The 19,190-nt window shown below is 33.8% G+C and overlaps 7 protein-coding genes and 1 long non-coding RNA gene across 12 annotated transcripts in view; 7 read left to right on the top strand and 1 right to left on the bottom strand.

The window, feature by feature from the left end:
- The window catches only part of LOC149731726 (uncharacterized), a 46,937-nt gene extending 43,566 nt beyond the window's left edge, over nt 1-3,371 (bottom strand). Inside the window, exon 1 of the long non-coding RNA XR_016385655.1 lies at nt 3,234-3,371. This is a non-coding gene — a long non-coding RNA (uncharacterized LOC149731726). The remainder of the gene's footprint in view (nt 1-3,233) is intronic.
- Nucleotides 246-2,937, top strand: LOC149731727 (high choriolytic enzyme 1-like). Its single transcript, XM_089884336.1, has 7 exons — nt 246-370; nt 563-744; nt 941-1,055; nt 1,139-1,262; nt 1,532-1,701; nt 1,942-2,205; nt 2,524-2,937. Exons 1-7 carry the CDS (start codon nt 304-306, stop codon nt 2,616-2,618), a joined length of 1,017 nt encoding a protein of 338 aa, XP_089740462.1. The 5' UTR covers nt 246-303; the 3' UTR covers nt 2,619-2,937.
- Nucleotides 3,372-3,481: 110 nt separating the features above from the next.
- LOC149731725 (cytochrome P450 4F4-like) lies at nt 3,482-13,137 on the top strand. Of its 4 annotated transcripts, none has more exons than XM_089884294.1 (13): nt 3,482-3,668; nt 7,430-7,520; nt 7,596-7,737; nt 7,853-8,009; nt 8,335-8,388; nt 8,676-8,803; nt 9,099-9,229; nt 9,598-9,705; nt 9,995-10,145; nt 10,283-10,473; nt 10,940-11,070; nt 11,468-11,615; nt 12,012-13,137. In XM_089884294.1, exons 3-13 carry the CDS (start codon nt 7,735-7,737, stop codon nt 12,178-12,180), a joined length of 1,371 nt encoding a protein of 456 aa, XP_089740420.1. In that variant the 5' UTR covers nt 3,482-3,668; nt 7,430-7,520; nt 7,596-7,734; the 3' UTR covers nt 12,181-13,137. The 4 variants fall into 4 exon arrangements, with proteins under 4 accessions (XP_089740420.1, XP_089740419.1, XP_089740418.1 ...); XM_089884293.1 differs by lacking the exon at nt 7,596-7,737 and adding an exon at nt 7,063-7,163; XM_089884292.1 differs by lacking the exon at nt 7,596-7,737 and adding an exon at nt 6,533-7,163.
- The window catches only part of LOC149731705 (UDP-N-acetylhexosamine pyrophosphorylase-like), a 145,015-nt gene continuing 137,153 nt past the window's right edge, over nt 11,329-19,190 (top strand). The window contains exon 1 of the mRNA XM_089884300.1: nt 11,329-11,352. The gene's annotated coding sequence lies outside the window, so the exon portion shown is untranslated. The remainder of the gene's footprint in view (nt 11,353-19,190) is intronic.
- Nucleotides 11,329-19,190, top strand: part of LOC149731706 (palmitoyltransferase ZDHHC12-B-like) — a 137,509-nt gene continuing 129,647 nt past the window's right edge. The window contains exon 1 of the mRNA XM_089884312.1: nt 11,329-11,352. The gene's annotated coding sequence lies outside the window, so the exon portion shown is untranslated. The remainder of the gene's footprint in view (nt 11,353-19,190) is intronic.
- Nucleotides 11,329-19,190, top strand: part of LOC149731715 (protein FAM117B-like) — a 53,711-nt gene continuing 45,849 nt past the window's right edge. The window contains exon 1 of the mRNA XM_089884302.1: nt 11,329-11,352. The gene's annotated coding sequence lies outside the window, so the exon portion shown is untranslated. The remainder of the gene's footprint in view (nt 11,353-19,190) is intronic.
- Nucleotides 11,329-19,190, top strand: part of LOC149731719 (protein Dr1-like) — a 27,030-nt gene continuing 19,168 nt past the window's right edge. The window contains exon 1 of the mRNA XM_089884354.1: nt 11,329-11,352. The gene's annotated coding sequence lies outside the window, so the exon portion shown is untranslated. The remainder of the gene's footprint in view (nt 11,353-19,190) is intronic.
- On the top strand, nt 13,316-18,898 carry LOC149731724 (cytochrome P450 4F4-like). Of its 2 annotated transcripts, none has more exons than XM_089884298.1 (12): nt 13,316-13,457; nt 13,613-13,703; nt 14,140-14,296; nt 14,813-14,866; nt 15,095-15,219; nt 15,514-15,644; nt 16,143-16,250; nt 16,428-16,578; nt 16,659-16,849; nt 17,269-17,399; nt 17,648-17,795; nt 18,278-18,898. In XM_089884298.1, the coding sequence occupies exons 1-12, from the start codon at nt 13,375-13,377 to the stop codon at nt 18,444-18,446; spliced, it is 1,539 nt and encodes a 512-aa protein (XP_089740424.1). In that variant the 5' UTR covers nt 13,316-13,374; the 3' UTR covers nt 18,447-18,898. The 2 variants fall into 2 exon arrangements, with proteins under 2 accessions (XP_089740424.1, XP_089740423.1); XM_089884297.1 differs by having other exon boundaries at nt 15,095-15,222.

Here is a 19,190-nt window from a genome sequence, read left to right as displayed (position 1 = left end):
CCCCGCTGGTAGTAAACAAAGAAATATATAACCTCACCACTCTAAAGATTGTGTTAAATTGTTAAAAACACAATTAGAGAATGTTAAATATTATGTGCTAAACTTTAACTAAAGCAGCTAAAGATATCCATCTTACCACACAGTGATATATTCACGAATACAATTGAAAAAAATGTTTTCTTTATGACGTCACATTTTTTGCGACCAAAGAACGCTGGAATATAAAAGTTTCGGAACTTGAATGTTTTAATTTATTCTAAGCTATATAGCTATCGACACAGTAGCGTGTGGAGATACATTATAATGAGAGCACGCTACATCTCTTTGCTACTGTGTTTGGATATGCTGTTGACATTTGCGGCCACAAAAGGTATGATACCTAACGAACAATGTATAGATGTTATTTTTATAAGTATCGATTAACGAAACGTATCGTATATGGGGTAAGATAGATACCGTTAGAACATAATGTCTCGTATTTCTTAATCGTGTTTTTACCAATTAAAAACGCTTTTATAGTAGCGAGGAATGAGAATAGGTTTATATAATTCTGTAAATACAGGTACGGGACGTAGTATTGAAAGTAAATGTTCGTTCAATACCGCGGAATGCACGGACGATTGTGGACCGCTTGGCCACCAGACCGATGAATGGGATTGTCCGATCAGTTGCGAATGTAAATCGAGTGGTTTCATAGAAGGAGATATCAAGTTTGATAAACATAATATCCCGATGATTAGAAAGGTGATTGGATTAAAGCTGACAATTTATGAAATGCGATGAAAATACGCCTTGAATAACCGTTGCCTCGAGAGGTAACTATGGGCCAATTCTAGTCAATAAAAGTTTCATTAGGCTCATGGCTCCCCTTTACCTGAACAGCAAAATTACACAATTTATGGCAAAATTAAAAATTAACCAGTGTTTAATTTAATTTTAGGCATACAGCAAGACAAAAAACTTCGTGCAAAATGGTGTAACAAATGTGTTGAACCTATGGACCAATAGAGATAATGGGCGTATCAAAGTACCTTTCGTCACGAGGAATGATATATGTAAGTTATATGCTTGTATTTTGGGTTGTTCCGGCAAGATTTTTTGCTAACCGACACTTCGACTAACTTCTTTGTTCATTAAGCTGCGATAGCGGATACAGCAATTTATGAAGCAGTCGCCGCTATATCAGGAAGTACTTGCATTGATTTTATAAACAGAACTACAGAAGTGGATTTTATTGAAGTTATACCTGGAACAGGATGCTGGTAAATATAAGTTGTTTAGCTGATCATTTATATGTACAGTATAAGGGTGGGGGAAGATGGGACACCTATTCATTCTATTTTTTCGTCCCATTTGGTGGTAAATAAAGAACATTCAACGAATTATTAAACCGTATCCTCACGACTCCCACAGACCGCTGTTAATTGTTTAAAACACGGTCATGGCATTTGGATATTATGTGCTAAAGGTGCCCCATCTTCCCCCACCCTACTATATTACGCATTTTTTTTACTTTTTGTTTATTTCTTAGGTCCTTGATTGGAAGGAGGGGCGGTAAACAAGAACTATCCATTGGGCCAGGATGCGAATATAGTGGAATAGTCCAACACGAGCTTTTGCATGCTCTTGGTTTCTGGCATGAGCAGTCTCGACCGGACAGAGACGACTATGTAACTATTCGTTGGGAAAATATCTTAAACGGTAAGTGTGTTATAATCTAGCAGCGTCAAGCTTCGAACCTGTCATTTCTGAACTAGCGGTAACCACTTTGACACAGCGCCGGTTAAATGTCTTGCCCATTAAGGACACATGCACCCACAAGAGTGGCGGCGTCGAACCCTGTATCCTTGGATTACGACGCAAGCGCCTAACCATGGTGCCATTTTCATGTTGATTCCCGTTTGAATAGATTCATTAGTATATATCTTAATTAATTTTTAGATAAACTCTTTAACTTTGAAAAACGAACGACAATCAATTCACTTGGTTCACCATACGACATACAATCTATAATGCATTACTCTGGCTATGCATTTACCAAGAACGGCAGCCCAACTATATTGAATAGGGCAACGAATCAACCGATTATAACCCAAAGGAACGTACTGACGACAGAAGATAATTATCAGTTAAACAGTTTGTACGGTTGTGTGCCTCTTACTACCGTGGTAAGGACAACAACAACGACAACATCGAAAGCAGCAGGTACACTATCAAGTTCTCTTTTAGATAAATGAATGAATGTAATTTGTGCACCGTCAGTCGTTATAGCACGGGTGTTCTGTTTCATATCCCGTGCCTCTTTACAAGTTACCACGTATGAACATTTGTGAATAATTGTTTTTCTATATGGCTGACAGTTTGGAAAACCTATCAGTGACCACTATATGGTGCAGCAATTGCTGTCAGTTGCCCAAGGGCACTTACGCTCACAATGAGCAGCATCGAGCCTGTATTCAATATCTTTACCATTCTGTATATCCTACCGTTAAAATTCTTATTTTTATCGCTGTTTTAATGTAGGTGGTGGAGGGTCTTCTACATGTGTGTTTACCAGTCTACACATCGGAGTTATTTCCTTGGGAACGACTATAATAACATTTTTATTATTTGTGTAATTGTTCTGGAACTTTAATAGTTGGCATTGTGCTATTTATACTCATTCGGTATCGTTATATACCGCTATGTTCGCAACTATTTTGAATGAAAACATTTAATGAATGGATGTAACTTGTTCATCATTGCATGGCGGGACAACGGCGCCCCAACTTTCCACGGCGACGGACATAAAGTTAAGATACACACTTATATGTAAATTTATTGGTTATTATATTTTTGTGCTTTTTGTTGTTGTAATGTATGGCTGACAGTTTTGACAACCCATAGGGGACCACTTCGTTAAAGCTATTGGCGTTTTAACCACACACTATCCCACAACAGCAGCAGCGTCAAGCCTCGAACCTGTCAAATCTAGGCTAGTGGCAGGGTCGCTAACCACTTTGCCGCTTCGCCAAACAGATACATTAAACTGATAGTTCCAGACATTTTCAGGTTTAGTCAATATAATTCAGACATAGTTGAACATTAGTGGTTGTTGGACGTACAGCACGTCGGCCGTACGATGTCGTGTTGTTAACACGGTAATGAATGAATGAATGTAACTTACTTTATCCTTGCGTGGCCGGAAAACGACAGTCGTTATCACACGGGTTTAACACCTCGTGCCAGCTTACGAGTTACCATGTATCTTACTTTGCGGGTAATTATTTTTTGGGGATTTTTTCTTCTTTTTTTATGTATTTCTGATAATTTAGACAGCCCATTAGTAACCACTGGGTTGGAGCAATTGCCGTTAAGTGTCTTGCCCGAGGGCACATACGCCCACAATGGTAGCAGCATCGAGCCTTGAACCCATTACCTCTGGGTTACAGGCAGGCGCGCTAACCACTATACCACGGCGCCGGACAAAAGCAACCGTAGGGTCAAATGGTGGCGACTATGACGTAACAGGCGCGGTGGAATTGAAAACAAGACTTTATTGTTATTTTACAATGCGTTTCCAAACTTGGTCTTTATACTAACTTTGGTCTTTACTAACTTTGGGTTTACGCTGTGGTGTAACGCTAACCTTTGAATATGCTTTGTTCAGCTTAGTTTAGATCGAAAAGGTAAGAATGATGTGTGATTTATTAATTCATATTCTAATAATTTGCGCCGTTGTTTTAGTCGTTTGTGGACCAGTACCTTTATATAGTAGGATGGGAAAGTTGGGACATTTTTTCATTTTATTTTCTCGTCTTATTTGGTAGTAAACATAGAACATTGAAAGAATTATAAACCATATCCCCACCCCACGACTCCTATAGACCGTTGGGTGCTAGTGAGGAAATCCTCCCCCCCTTGCCTATAGAAAAAACGAGAGACTAAAAAAAGAAGAAAGAAAATCATTAGACCGTAACGGTATTTCCCCATAAAAATCATATATTAGTAAATATATCATATATTATTAAATATCCCGGGTTATGGTACACCTGCAGCAGCAATCTTGGTGTCGTTAAAAAAAAGAAGCGACACTTCAATTACGTATCAAAAAATATATTAAATATTCAAAGTACTTTTGATTGGGTGGGCCGTCAAAGTTGACCCGCGATAAAATACAAAAATCGTTAATAAAAATTAACAAAATTTTAACACACGTTGATGTATAGCAACATGCAAAACATATTAAAAAATTGGGGTAATACCGCCTCTAGTTTTTGATTTATTAATACTTTCGCAACACCTACTTTTAACGTATTATTCATAGACGCCGCACCTAGTGAAGTCGACTCCCCCCCGCCGAATAAATGAAACTACTTCTCTTTGAAATTAAATATCTCGAGTTATAGTAAGTTTAAAATAGCAATCTTGGTGTCGTTAGAAAGAAGAAGCGACACTTTAATTACGTATTAAAAAATATATTAAATAATCAAAGCACTTTTGGTTATGTGGGCTGTCAAAGTTGACCCGCAATAAAATACAAAAATCGTTAATAAAAATTAACAAAATTTTGACACACGTTGATGTATAGCAACATGCAAAACATATTAAAAAATTGGGGTAATACCGCCTCTAGTTTTTGATTTATTAATACTTTCGCAACACCTACTTTTAACGTATTATTCATAGACGCCGCACCTAGTGAAGTCGACTCCCCCCCTCGAATAAAAGAAACTATTTCTCTTTGAAATTTAATATCTTAAGTTATAGTAAGGCTAAAATAGCAATCTTGGTGTCGTTAGAAAGAAGAAGCGACACTGCATTTACGTATTAAAAAATATATTCAATAATCAAAGCACTTTTGGTTATGTGGGCTGTCAAAGTTGACCCGCAATAAAATACAAAAATCGTTAATAAAAATTAACAAAATTTTGACACACGTTGATGTATAGCAACATGCAAAACATATTAAAAAATTGGGGTAATACCGCCTCTAGTTTTTGATTTATTAATACTTTCGCAACACCTACTTTTAACGTATTATTCATAGACGCCGCACCTAGTGAAGTCGACTCCCCCCCGCCGAATAAATGAAACTACTTCTCTTTGAAATTAAATATCTCGAGTTATAGTAAGGCTAAAATAGCAATCTTAGTGTCGTTAGAAAGAAGAAGCGACACTTTAATTACGTATTAAAAAATATATTAAATAATCAAAGCACTTTTGGTTATGTGGGCTGTCAAAGTTGACCCGCGATAAAATACAAAAATCGTTAATAAAAATTAACAAAATTTTGACACACGTTGATGTATAGCAACATGCAAAACTTATTAAAAAATTGGGGTAGTACCGCCTCTAGTTTTTGATTTATTAATACTTTCGCAACACCTACTTTTAACGTATTATTCATAGACGCCGCACCTAGTGAAGTCGACTCCCCCCCGCCGAATAAATGAAACTACTTCTCTTTGAAATTAAATATCTCGAGTTATAGTAAGTTTAAAATAGCAATCTTGGTGTCGTTAGAAAGAAGAAGCGACACTTTAATTACGTATTAAAAAATATATTCAATAATCAAAGCACTTTTGGTTATGTGGGCCGTCAAAGTTGACCCGCGATAAAATACAAAAATCGTTGATAAAAATTAACAAAATTTTGACACACGTTGATGTGTAGCAACATGCAAAACATATTAAAAAATTGGGGTAATACCGCCTCTAGTTTTTGATTTATTAATACTTTCGCAACACCCACTTTTAGCGTATTATTCATAGACCGATTCCATCGTCGCTGCACCTAGTGAAGTCGACTCCCCCCCCCTCGAATAAAAGAAACTACTTCTCTTTGAAATTTAATATCTCAAGTTATAGTAAGGCTAAAATAGCAATCTCGGTGTCGTTAGAAAGAAGAAGCGACACTACATTTACGTATCAAAAAATATATTTAATAATTAAAGTACTTTTAGTTGGGTGGGCCGTTGATGGGGGAATCGGTCTAGGAATAATACGCTAAAAGTGGGGATTGCGAAAGTATTAATAAATCAAAAACTAGTGGCGGTATTACCCCAATTTTTTAATATGTTCTGCATGTTGCTATACATCAACGTGTGTTAAAGTTTTGTTAATTTTTATTGGCGATTTTTTTATTTTATTGCGTGTCAAACTTTGATAAACTTTGACGGCCCACCCAACTAAAAGTACTTTGATTATTTAATATATTTTTTGATACGTAATTGAAGTGTCGCTTCTTCTTTCCAACGACACCAAGATTGCTGCTCCAGGTGTACCATAACCCGGGATATTTAATAATATATGATATATTTACTAATATATGATTTTTATGGGGAAATACCGTTACGGTCCAATGATTTTCTTTTTTCCTTTTTTAGTCTCTCGTTTTTTCTATAGGCAAGGGGGGGAGGATTCCTCACTAGCACCGACCGTTGTCCTTTGTTTAAAACACGATCAGGGCATTTGGATATTATGTGCTAAAGTGTCCCATCTTACCCCACATTAATATGCTTGAGATGAAATATTAAGGATAGCTGTTTTAGGTGATGCAAGTATACAAGAAACCCATAATCAACAGTGGTGTGCTGTGGGATATTTTCTGCTACACCATAATTAACGAATTACAAATGTGATCTTTCATGACATGCCATGTCATGAAAGGAAATGTAGAAACAAATTACAACTGATTGATTGACTACATGAGTGTATGACAGTAAAGTTATAAAGTGGAGCTAAAAGAGAATTCTTCTTTTCAGTTTTAGCAGTATTGCAATTAATTAAACCAAAGGTCGCATAATGTATGAGCAGCATTGTAAACATTATAAGAATATTTCTTTACCTTGTCTATGCTAGAATCAAGATATTACATATATATATATTTATTTGTAATTGTACTACATTTTCTTCACTGAATTTACATAAAAAATTTATATAAAAACTAGCCTGATATGTAAAATATGTGTCAATGAAATATATTGTATTTATATATAATTTTCTATTGATATTTGTTTCTAATCTATGTATGTTTTCTATTAATAATTGTTTTTATGTATCAGTGTTTGCATACTTTTAGTGATTGCTGGTTAAAACAATGTTGTTTATGTTTATACAATATGCCGTGTATGCTTCATTTTCGTTGCTGGCATTATCCATTCTACATTCCCTGTTTCGAAGGTAAATATTTGCTGTTTAAATGTTTTATTTTAAATAAGAATTATTTTGAATCTTACGTATGCAATTAATATAAAGAATATAAATTTTAAATAATAATGAACAATTTCGGAAAAGTAAAATATAATAATTTATTTCATCTAAAAAGATTCTATTTTTGTTGAAAATGCTTTACAGTTGGTAGATCACCAGGAATCTTTTAACTTTAATAATCTAAAGGCCTAACTGGAATAAACCATATATTTATAAAGTTACTCTTTTTATTTCAGCATACAAGAATTTTACACTGTAACAAAATACCTAAAGTCAAACTGGCCCGAGCCAGAAAGCCATTGGTTATGGGGTTCATTTGGCGCAGTGGTAAGTTATCAATAAAGGTGGCTTTAGTTTTAAATTGAAACACTTAAAAAGAAATTGTATTATGCATTTATACAGGCTGTCAATCTGTCATATTTGTTTTGAAACTAACCGAATAAAACTTATCATATTGATTGAATGAATGAAATTTATTTCCTCTCTTCGGTCACGATAACGAAGAACAAGAGAGTTGACAAAAGCGAAAAGCCGGGTAGTAATGGTAAAACAACAGTTGTTAAAACATTGATAAAAAAGAAAGAAATATTTTGTTTTGGATAAAAAGCGTGACCGTTACAACCTACAATATTATTATAGCTGTATATTATATTTTATAGATGCTTAAAATGAGTGCAGACCCTTCGTATTACTTCACCTACATGAATGATTGTATGAAGAAATATCCATATGGCTTTCGGACTCAGTTAGGACCTTTCATTAAGTCCTTAAACACTTACCACCCAACCATTGCCAAAGCTATACTTAGTGGCTCAGGTAAGAATATGTTGAACAATTGTTCATATAGTTATTGTATTTGTTGCAATCATAACTTTTATAAAGTCAAGGTAAGCATGTTTAAGGTCCAAGGTGTACACATGCCAAAAATCCAATAAAGTTTTGCTATGTATAAATACTCCAAGAGCCTTGTTACATTAAAATATCATAAATATCCATCAAGGTTCACTTTTTCATTTTGTAAGAAGGTAGCCTATTTTATTAGTTACTCATTAAATGTACGCTTGTATATAATATAGGCCCACAACACGTTATATTACATGTACATCTTATTATTTATAACATTATTTTTATATTCACACAGCTGCAGATGTTCCAAAATTAAAGAGGGCTTACAAGTTACTGTTTGAATGGTTGGGTATGTAATGTATTAATATTACTTTATTAAACTTTAATTTTATTTACGCTATTACACGTATTTACCTGTAAGACTAGCATGGGAATGCATGGCATGGAAGGGGGAAAGTACATTTGCTCCTTTGTCATTTTGGTTGTTTAAATAGAACGACTTGTTCAAGTAGCATTGCATACTTTGATTATTTTTAAGCAACGTAGGGCCTTGTACCTGCAACATTTGGACTAGAGACATGCCCACTACCCACAGTTCTGGTTAGGTTGTTTTTGTTTAGTTAATTTTGTTGTTAGGACATGGACTGTTGGTTTTGGAGGACAAGGTTTGGTTGCGTCATCGAAGGTTGCTCACTCCATCATTTCATTTTGAAGTTCTTAAACCTTACGTAAAAACTATGAATGAAAGTGCTCATGTTATGGTGGTAAGCTTGTTTTGTTGGGCTGTAAGTTTTATTACAATAAAGGTTTATAAAATGCCTCTTCATGTAAAAAGACCCCAGTATGAGTATTTGTTTAAAATCAAATGTCAGTTCAAGTATAAATGAATGAAAGAAATGTAATTTATTTTGTCTCTTAGTTAGTATAAGTATACTCATGCTTTAATTTTTTTATTTACATGTAGAAATTAATGCTCAATAAATTTCTATATAATAATATTTACAAAACTGATAATATTTGTTGTGTATCATACGACTTATGGATTGTTTTACTCCACAGGAAAATTGGTTAAGCAAAACATCTAACAATAAAGTTGCCAAGGTTGAAATATTTCATTATGCAAGCCTTATGACATTGGATACAACTCTTAGGTGCTTAATGTCTTATCAATCTAACTGCCAAGATGAAAAGTAAGCTTGTCAATGTAGTTTTCTATTATATGTGAATGGGGTATGACAGGCCATGGGTCCTGAGGTTAGGTCAGAGTTGGCATGTTACCCAAACACCAAGAGTGTTACTGTATGGACCTCACGAGATGTTGTAGCCTGTGAAGATCTTCCCCAATCACAATACTAAACATTACTAAAAACAACATTCTTTTAGTCTTAGTGCGATAAAACTGTATAATCAAAGAGTAAAATACGATGAATGTGCTGACACCTATTAAAAGTACCAGAATTGAAGAATGATGCTACAACCATTGTGGTGTTTGTCCCTTACACTGGCCTAACTAGAGTTTGAGGTTGAATTATTAAACTATTAATATATTTCATTACAGCTCTACAAATGATTATGTTGCAAAGATATACGAGTTATCAGAAACAATTGTGAGAAGGCAAAGAAACTTGAATATTTTGAATCGAATTGACCCAATTTATAATGTAACGTATGTAAATGTATTTTAATATACATATTTATAACCTTTTTGTTTAATAAAAGTGGCTTAATATTACAACTATTGTGTGAATGAGTATGTTATGTGGCAAAACACTATATTTCTTCAACCCAGCATTCTTGTGTTGTTTGAATTGTAAACCATACAATTACACTCATTACAGTAAACTAGTCTTGGAAACTAATGTTCTGTAATAAAAATTAAGTAATAAAACAGAAAAAAGTTGTGATTAAATCTCAACATTGACAAATGAAAAAGAATTGACTTTGTTTTATTTTAGAAAGGAAGGTCGCAAGTATCTGAAACTTTGTGATGATGTGCATAAGTTTTCCGAATCAGTTATCAATCGTAGAAAATGCGACAGTGAGCAACCTGCACATAATGAAACACGGAAATATTTTGATTTTCTTGACACACTGTTGAAAGCAGGGGTAAGTTTTGAAAAAATATTTGCTTTTTGTTTAGTAGTCAAGCCATATTTGTCTAATGTCCAGCATTCACAAGCAAGGTTTTAACATGTATAGTTAGGACATCACCTTAATATTGAAAGAATGCAACTTATAAACAGGACAGTGATGGGAAGGGGTTGTCAGATTCTGAGATTCGCGCCGAAGTTGACACTTTTATGTTTGCCGGCCATGATACAACTGCTAGTGGGATTTCATGGACATTTTATTGCTTAGCCATGCACCCTGAGCATCAGGAAAAATGCTTTAAAGAGATTGAGAAAGTTATGGCTGACCGTACTGATATAGAATGGTTGGTATTATGTATTAATTTTTTTAAATATAGTTTTAAGATTAAATTTCCTTGAATGTGAGAGACTTTAATTTAAGCTACGAGACCTGCAAATTTTTGCTTAGCTTTATTCTGTATTGTTGGTTCAGCTGCCACACTTTTATTTGACACTTTTACTTAAGTAGTTTACATAGCGTAGTTTAACGACCGCCGTTTTGTTGCTAATTCCGTTCTCTGCGCTGTTTTAAGTAATCTAATATCTGTTACTCTTATTCTGTTACTTTTGCTACCAGGCACAATGTAAACAATCTTTAAAGGCCCTATCCGGTATGAAAAAAACATAGTGTATTTCTGATGTATTTGATGTCATAGCAATAAAAAATTCACCACGTTTTTCATACTATATGAGCCGTTAAAAGATAAAAGAATTTGATCTCCCCTATTGTATTGAAAGAGATAAATAAAACTGATGTTCTTCTATTGTCAGGAATGATCTGTCCAACCTCCCCCACCTTACATTATGCATCAAAGAAAGTTTGCGCCAATATCCACCAGTTCCAATCATTTTCCGTAAACTTAACAAAGATATTGAAGTTGATGGGAAGACCATTGTGAAAGGTAGGGAGATTTAAAAGTAAACTTTTGCGTATTCAGCCAGTCTGAATAACCTATTACTTCCTACTGCATTTGAGCATTTGTTAGCTGTCTTTTCCGTGTTAGTTGCAAGCTTTAACCCTGTATTCTCTGGTCTATACGCAAGCAGTTAAACTACTGTGCCACAGCAGCGGACATAAAGTTCATTATTGTAACTAGGTTTATGTTGTAATAAACACCAGTTACAATTATAACTGTAATAAATGCCATGAATCTGACATTGTAAATAGGATTCTATTTGAATAATAGATCAACAATCCCATTTAGACAGAATACTTTTTTTATTAAACAATTGATTGGACTTGATTTTTGTCTGTTACGTTCTCGTAGCACCAGATCCTAACTATTGCTTTAACGATAGACACCAATGTGGTTCTACATATTTATGCATTACATCATCACGAGGAGTTTTGGAAGGATCCTCATATATTTGATCCAAGTCGGTTCACGCAGGAAAACATGAAAAACATGAATAGTTATGCTTATGTACCTTTCTCTGCTGGCCCAAGGTAAGCAAGACAACAACTGTTTTTCTGTTTCAACGACATTTAAATCACATTAGTTAAGACATTCAGGGTTTTGGGTGGGGGAGGTTTTTAGGTTGAAGTAGAAGGAAATTGCTTAAAGAAAAGGGCAGAACTAAGTCACATATAATATTAAATAGACATAACTGTATTTTAGCTTCAGGTACTGTAACAAAAGTCAGAATAATCACACCTGAACAATTAATAAGAATAGTTGTTTTAGGGCTTGACCCCTACAATTAAATTAATAATATTTTAGAAACATATTCAAATCTTGTAAGATGAATTCTAAATTGTAATAATTAGATATTGCTTATATAAAAAATAGATATTGATAAGTTATAAAAATGAAAATTATAACATTCTGTTTATATTTTTCAGAAACTGCATCGGGCAAAAATTTGCGATGAACAAGATGAAAATTGCGGTTGCTCAGGTGTTGAGGCAATTCCAGATTAAACCAGATTTGACTAGAACGATCAAGCGTTCAGCGGATATGATTTATAAAACAACAAGTGGCCTCTACTTGAACATTGAGCGCAGATATTAAAAATCAATGCAATTTTGTGAATTATAAAAATTAATAATATTTTTGACTAAATGGCACAAAAATCAAGTCCAAAAATTGGGATTCTATTTAAATAAGGAACTGACGGCGCCATTTAGGCGAAATATATATGTTGTATCAAACAATTGGTTGGACTTGATTTTTGTCTGTTACGTTTTTATGGAACCAGATCTTTAACATTTTAAAAATCTGTGCATTTTAAATATCATTGTTTTAATCAGTCATAAGCATGAAAAACCTTTTTCTTTATCCTATTATAAACCTCAAAATTGTTTTTAATTGATATTCTTACTTTTAGCCTTCAAACTAATTGTTGTTTTTAGACTTTTTCGTATGCATTTTTTTCATATATATTTTTTGTAAGTTTTTAACTTTAAGAAGTTTTTGATTCGTTATTTTACATTTGCATTCAAATTAATTATTTTCTGTATATCTTTATATGCACATTGAAAATGGTTAGTTAAATGTTAATAGCTGTTCCACGGGTTCATACTTCTTAATGCCAAATATCACACAACAGACACAGTGCCAATAAATGGTGTATATATATATTTATATTTACATCTTACATGTACAAAAAAATTAACCTATATCACCAATCTTTGATCTGTGTAATATGTTCTATGAATCCAGCCATGATTCGGATCTAATAATGTTGGATTATTCTCTTTGCAATAAAACATTTTTCATCCTGATTAAGTGCTACAAAATTGACAAAAATCAAGTTAAATGATTGTTAACTATGTTATTTCGTTTTGAAAATCGCCCATCTTTATGCCCATCATAGGGTCAGGTTCACAGAATTTATCACAGTTACACCAAGTTTTAAAGTGTTGTACACCACTTGCATGTGTTGATTATTTTCATTGTTGCGTATACCAAGTTTCACTGCTTTAACTTTCACCTACATTGAAAATACAACTGCTACCTCACTCACAATATTGTCAAATCTTTCCTTTAATGATTAACCAAACCATGTTGGCGGTTGTATGTATATGTACATTGTATCTGCAGAACTAAGTATAGTTTTTGGTGTGTAAGTTTTTCTAGGTCTGCCATATACTAGGCTTTAATAACAAATTATTGTTTACATGTTATATTATCAGATTTAAAAACCTAAAGCTTTAAACATTTTGTTTGCGCAGGTAAATTAATCTTTTACATCAAGTAGTTAAGATGTTGTTGTTTTACCTACAATATGCAGTGTACGCAACTGTTTGTGCATTTGCAGTGTTCCTGTTACCATCTGTTTTCACAAGGTGAATATGTCATTTCAATTTTTCAATCCAACTTAGTACAATTAATCATATGATATAAACCTACTATGTTACTTCTGCTGGAAGGCATAATGTAAAAATCTTTGAAACCATTAAAATATTATTTAGATAAAATTATTACTGCCAATATTTAACAGCTTGAAGCGATTTTACACAGTGCGCAAAAATCTCAACAGCCAATGGCCTGGTCCAAAAGGTAACTGGTTTTGGGGCAGTTCAGCAAAAGTGGTAAGTTCCTGGTATGTGTGAATATAGTGGGCCAACTGTTGCTTATATCACAGGTCCCTTTGCACACTAGTTTGCTTGTGTAGAATAAATGTTTATATTGATCAGACGCTATACATTTATTATATATTGTATTAGGCCATAGCCCTCATGGAGCTGTAGGCCTCCTTTCCATGGCATTTATGTGTGCCTCCTGCACCCTTTATTCGGAAGTTAGAATGGTATTATACATAGGGATAGTTATATATACACGGTAATTTAATTTACCCACAAAGTTACATACAGATGTTTGGTAACTTGTAAGCATGCACAAGGGGTATGAAACAGAACAACTGTCGTTACCATGCTGGGATAAAACAAGTTATGTTTATTCAAATTTTATTACACAAAATTTCCCAATGTGTGTAAAGGAAAATACTACATTGATTGTTTCTTTTAGATTGCAGAGGTCCAAAAAGACAGTGCTTACTATTTTACTTACATCAAGGAAATGACAAAGCAATTTCCTCAAGGTTTTAGAGGTCAACTTGGTCCTATATTTCTTTCATTAAATGCTTATCACCCAAATATGGTAAAGGCCGTTCTCTGTGCACCAGGTGAGGCACTTATTACAAATTTTTATTACTACATCTTAAAAGTACAAGTGTTACTTAATTTTTATTGTGTTTTACTAATTTTAGACGTAATAACACGTTATTAAAACTCTTTTGTGCACCTGGGTAATAGTAATAATAATAACTTTTATTTGTCTCTTTGATTACGATAGTAAAGATTTAGAAATATTTTAAACGAAAGACAGGATATAATGACAAAACAACAAGTGTTAAAACACATACAGTTCTGTACTGCTAACATTTTGGCAACTTATTGTTTACTTATTACCACTATGAGATAATATTTACTTTGCCTTTTATTTGTTTCTCGTGTTGGTTATGTGTTAACAAACTTATAAATACATAGTGATCTCGTGCCAAGAAACGTATCAGATAAAAATCAAACTTTATTTGTTTAAACAAGAATCGTTCAACTCTATGAGCACCAGATCAGGGTTAGGTTCGCAGAATTTATTACAGGCATATCACTGTGCGAATAACTTTATTATATTTGTGCAGCTTCTGATGCCCCAAAACTCAACAGAGCTTACAAGATGTTGTTTGAATGGCTTGGTAAAAATTATATTACTGTAATACTGTGATATAAAAATTATTCAGTATTAAAGACTTTTTAAAGCTGACAATCTAAAGTTGACCAAACCCCAAATCCAGTTTTTAATTAATGTTATTCTAAACATTAATCAATTACCCATATCCAGATAAAAATACATTTTTAAAAACATCAAATAGTCAAGAAACATTACAAAAGTGGGCTTCTGTGTTAAGAATAATTGTTGTTAGGACATGGACTGTTGGTTTTGGAGGACAAGGTTTGGTTCCGTCATCGAAGGTTGCTTACTCCTTCATTTCATTTTGAAGTTCTTAAACCTTATGTAAAAACCATGAATGAAAGTGCTCATGTTATGGTGGTAAGATTGTTTTTTGGGGTATAATTTTTTTACAAAAATGGTTCATATAATAGGTGTAATGCTTATGTAATAGGAGTAAATTTATTCTGACTTGTTTAGGTGGCCTATTCTATTCTATATGGTGATCGATGTATCGCAATGTAGTTCGCATGGGTTCTAGGATTTCAACCAGGATTCCTATGAAGTGTATGAAACAAAACATCCGTGTTATAACGACTGTTGTTGCCCCACACGCGTGGATAAATGAGTTACAGTTAATTATCTGTTTAAACATTTTACATAACTCCACAGGAAAATTGGTTAGGCAAGACATCTGAAAATAAAGTTGTGGAGATTGAAATATTTCATTCTGCAAGCCTTATGACATTAGACACTATCCTCAAGTGTTTAATGTCTTATCAATCCAACTGCCAAGAGGAAAAGTAAGTTTTCAGTTTAATTTTCTAACACCATTATATCATTTCCAAATTTATGTAACTTTGATTGATTAAAATTCCTTTAGTCTTTTCGGTAACTCAAAAGGGGTAGAATAAATATGTAACCAACAATGTAACTTGGTGGGTGATTTTTCCCTTTTGTTCTATGTATGACTGGTAATTTGGACAACCAATTAATGACCACTAGTTTGAATCAATGACTGTTAAGTGTCTTGCCTAAGTATAAGCATGCCAACGGTGGTAGAAAAGTCAATCTGCAAACCTGTTCTTCTGCTTACTTGGTGAATAAACTTTGTGCTATGTATGTAGTTACAACTTTTTTATCTACAAAAGAAAAAAATCACAAAAATAATCACCCACAAAGTAACATACTTGGTAACTTTTAGGCTGGCGTGAGGATAAAGTAAGCTACATTCATTTTTACAAAATTAACATGTTTGTATTTTCTGTGCTTTAATGTCAGCTTGAACTTATATTTTATAGATCCACCAACACATATGTTGCAAAGATATATCAACTGAGCAATACTGTTGTAAAGCGAATGAGAGATTTAAATCTTTTCAAAAGAATTGATCCAATCTATTATCTCACGTAAGTCACACTCACAGTTAGTCTAACCATTAAACTTTTACCTTTGAACCTTTTTTGCTGTCTTTGATTGTATACTTCAGAGTATCCTAAAAAATATATAATTAAAAAAAATATTTATCTTTCTATTTTATATAAAAATAAGTAGTGTTAAAAAATTGTTTTATTTTTCTGAACCAGAAAAAATGGGAAATTATACAAGAAACTTTGTGATGATGTGCATAAGTTTTCCGAATCAGTTATCGATCGTAGAAACTGCGACATTGGGCAACCTGCACACAACGGAACACGGAAACATTTTGATTTTCTTGACACACTTTTGAAAGCCAGGGTAAGTGTCGATGTTAGGCTTCTGTCTTTAAACAATAACAGTCAGTACAACATATATAAAATTTCTCAAAATTTAAAAAGGACAGTGATGGAAAGGGGTTGTCAGATTCTGAGATTCGCGCCGAAGTTGACACTTTTATGTTTGAGGGCCATGATACAACTGCTAGTGGAATTTCATGGACATTTTATTGCTTAGCCATGCACCCTGAGCATCAGGAAAAATGCTTTCAAGAGATTAAGAAAGTTATGGCTGACCGTACTGATATTGAATGGTTGGTATTGTTGGTGGAAATTTGTTAAAGATCTTTAAACACTTAATGTTACCAATTTTAAATAGTATGGACTCTGGATCAGACAACATAAAAGTCCTGTATAAATAGGGCCACCTACATGCTTCTTTTTTTATAGATTCTTTAACATATCTTTCATGAATACATGGTAGAGTGGGGGAAGATGGGATACCTCTTCGTTCTATTTTCTCGCCCCATTTTATAGCAAACGAAACACATTCAAAGAATTATAAAACCGTATCCTCACGACTCCCACAGACCAACGTTAATTGTTTAAAACACGGTCAGGATATTTGAATATTATGTACTAAAGGTGTCCCAACTTCCCCCTTCCTACTATATCATATAGTTTAGTCCTTGTGTTCTTCCATAAATAAAACTGTTGTTCTTCTATTGGCCAGGAATGATCTGTCCAACCTTCCCCACCTTACATTATGCATCAAAGAAAGTTTGCGCCAATATCCACCAGTTCCAATCATTTTCCGTAAACTTAACAAAGATATTGAAGTTGATGGGAAGACCATTGTGAAAGGTAGGGATATGCAGTTTAATTTTAAATGATAAGAATTGCTTTATTTAGGAATTAAATACATGAATGAATGTAACTTGCTTTATCCTGGTGTGGCTGGGAAGCGACAGTTGTTTTAACTTGGGTGTTCTGTTTCATACACTTTTGCCAGTTTACGAGTTACCACATATGTTACTTTATGGGTCCAAGATTGTTTTTTTTATTATGGCTGAAAATTAAGAATAAATAAGTCACATTTATTAATTTCCCAGACACCGATGTAATTCTACATATTTATGCATTACATCATCACGAGGAGTTTTGGAAGGATCCTCATATATTTGATCCAAGTCGGTTCACGCAGGAAAACATGAAAAGCATGAATAGTTATGCTTATGTACCTTTCTCTGCTGGCCCAAGGTAAGTTTCAACAACAATCAAATCACACTGGTTAAAAACAACACAGATTTTAAGGGGCAGAGGCTCAGTGATTAGGTGTTGACCGAATAATAGCAGTTTCGTGCTTAATACCGCTACCATCGTTGGTGTGTGGTAACTGGTATGCTGGCTCGCATATTGTATTAAATAAGACATCCACGCTGAAATGACTCTTGTTGCTATATGGGTATAAATATGCATCAATCGTCTTTCAATGGCTCACCTGGTATGAAAAAACCTAGTGTATTTTCTATGTTTTCTTAAAGTTTTGGCTCGCGTGTATGTTGCGTTACATTTCCTGATAAAGTCTTGTCAGATGGCAGACGAAACATCGCAAATACAGTACGTTTTATCATACTAGATAGCCGTTGGAAGATTATTTACTTTATACCTGCTAGCAGAATATAATTTATATTAATTTTCAAGACCTACATTCGTTGTAGTAAGTATTACATTGCTTACAGGAACTGCATTGGTCAGCGTTTCGCTATGAATGAAATTAAAATTGCTGTGGCGCAAGTATTAAGGAAATTCCAACTTAAACCAGATTTATCTAAAAAGATCCAGCATTCAGTAGATGTGATTTACAGAGCTACAACTGGACTTTATTTAAAAGCTGAACGCAGAGTTTAGAAGAATAAGACTGCCTTTACGGTCTGTTTCTTCAAAATAATATATTCACAAAAATTTCTAACATTGTTTTGTTCAGTGTGTGCTGCTTAATGTATACAGCCAATATTTTTTGTTGATGTTGTAATTAATTACGATGTTGTATTTAAATTGATCAATAGCATTGGGTTGATTGATAGAGTGCTACCATAACCACAAGACACTGTGTTGGGTGCTCAACACTACTGCCATTGTGGGCTGGTTTGTCTTTGGCTAAGGCAATGCCGTGGAACAGTTGGTTAGCGTGCCTGCCTAGCTGGGAGGTGATGGGTTTATTAAGCGTAATAATGTCATCAATGACGACGTCACAAATTATTCACATCACAAACACAACATGATTATTGTTTCCCTTTGAAACCCTGTGTTCATTTACTCATTGTAACATTGTTATAATAAATCCCTACAATAATATTAAATGCTAGTTGTTGTGTGCCTCTTGCGGGTTTTATAAGAAAATTTAGTTTAAAATATTAGTTACATAGATAGTAAGATCAGAGTACTGTGATGTCAGTTTACCAGTACATTGGATGTGTGCGCATTTTGCACAAACCGCACACCGACACTTTGCAGCATGCGGAAGTTTTACGCGGTTAACAATTCGATTCTTAAAATATTAGTATAGAATTAATTTTCTATATTTTGTTAGAATAACGGGATGCACTATCACACCAACGCTTATATATATATATATAAGCGTTGTATATATAA

Source organism: Ciona robusta, chromosome 9 (genome assembly GCF_009617815.1).
Source record: "Ciona robusta chromosome 9, ASM961781v2".
Taxonomy (NCBI): Eukaryota; Metazoa; Chordata; class Ascidiacea; order Phlebobranchia; family Cionidae; genus Ciona; species Ciona robusta.
The sequence above is the reverse complement of the archived record's forward strand: the minus strand, read 5'-3'. Positions and strand labels throughout refer to the sequence as shown.

Excerpts from the sequence above, each read along its gene's own strand:
- LOC149731727 (XM_089884336.1), top strand. The coding sequence starts at position 304 with ATGAGAGCACGCTACATCTCTTTGCTACTGTGTTTGGATATGCTGTTG. Across the intron at positions 371-562 it reads GACATTTGCGGCCACAAAAG|GTACGGGACGTAGTATTGAA; the intron begins GTATGATACCTA and ends CTGTAAATACAG. Across the intron at positions 1,056-1,138 it reads CGTCACGAGGAATGATATAT|CTGCGATAGCGGATACAGCA; the intron begins GTAAGTTATATG and ends TTGTTCATTAAG.
- LOC149731725 (XM_089884293.1), top strand. The coding sequence starts at position 7,081 with ATGTTGTTTATGTTTATACAATATGCCGTGTATGCTTCATTTTCGTTG. Across the intron at positions 7,164-7,429 it reads CTACATTCCCTGTTTCGAAG|CATACAAGAATTTTACACTG; the intron begins GTAAATATTTGC and ends TTTTTATTTCAG. Across the intron at positions 9,706-9,994 it reads GACCCAATTTATAATGTAAC|AAAGGAAGGTCGCAAGTATC; the intron begins GTATGTAAATGT and ends GTTTTATTTTAG.
- LOC149731724 (XM_089884297.1), top strand. The coding sequence starts at position 13,375 with ATGTTGTTGTTTTACCTACAATATGCAGTGTACGCAACTGTTTGTGCA. Across the intron at positions 14,297-14,812 it reads GGCCGTTCTCTGTGCACCAG|CTTCTGATGCCCCAAAACTC; the intron begins GTGAGGCACTTA and ends ATATTTGTGCAG. Across the intron at positions 15,645-16,142 it reads TCCAACTGCCAAGAGGAAAA|ATCCACCAACACATATGTTG; the intron begins GTAAGTTTTCAG and ends TATATTTTATAG.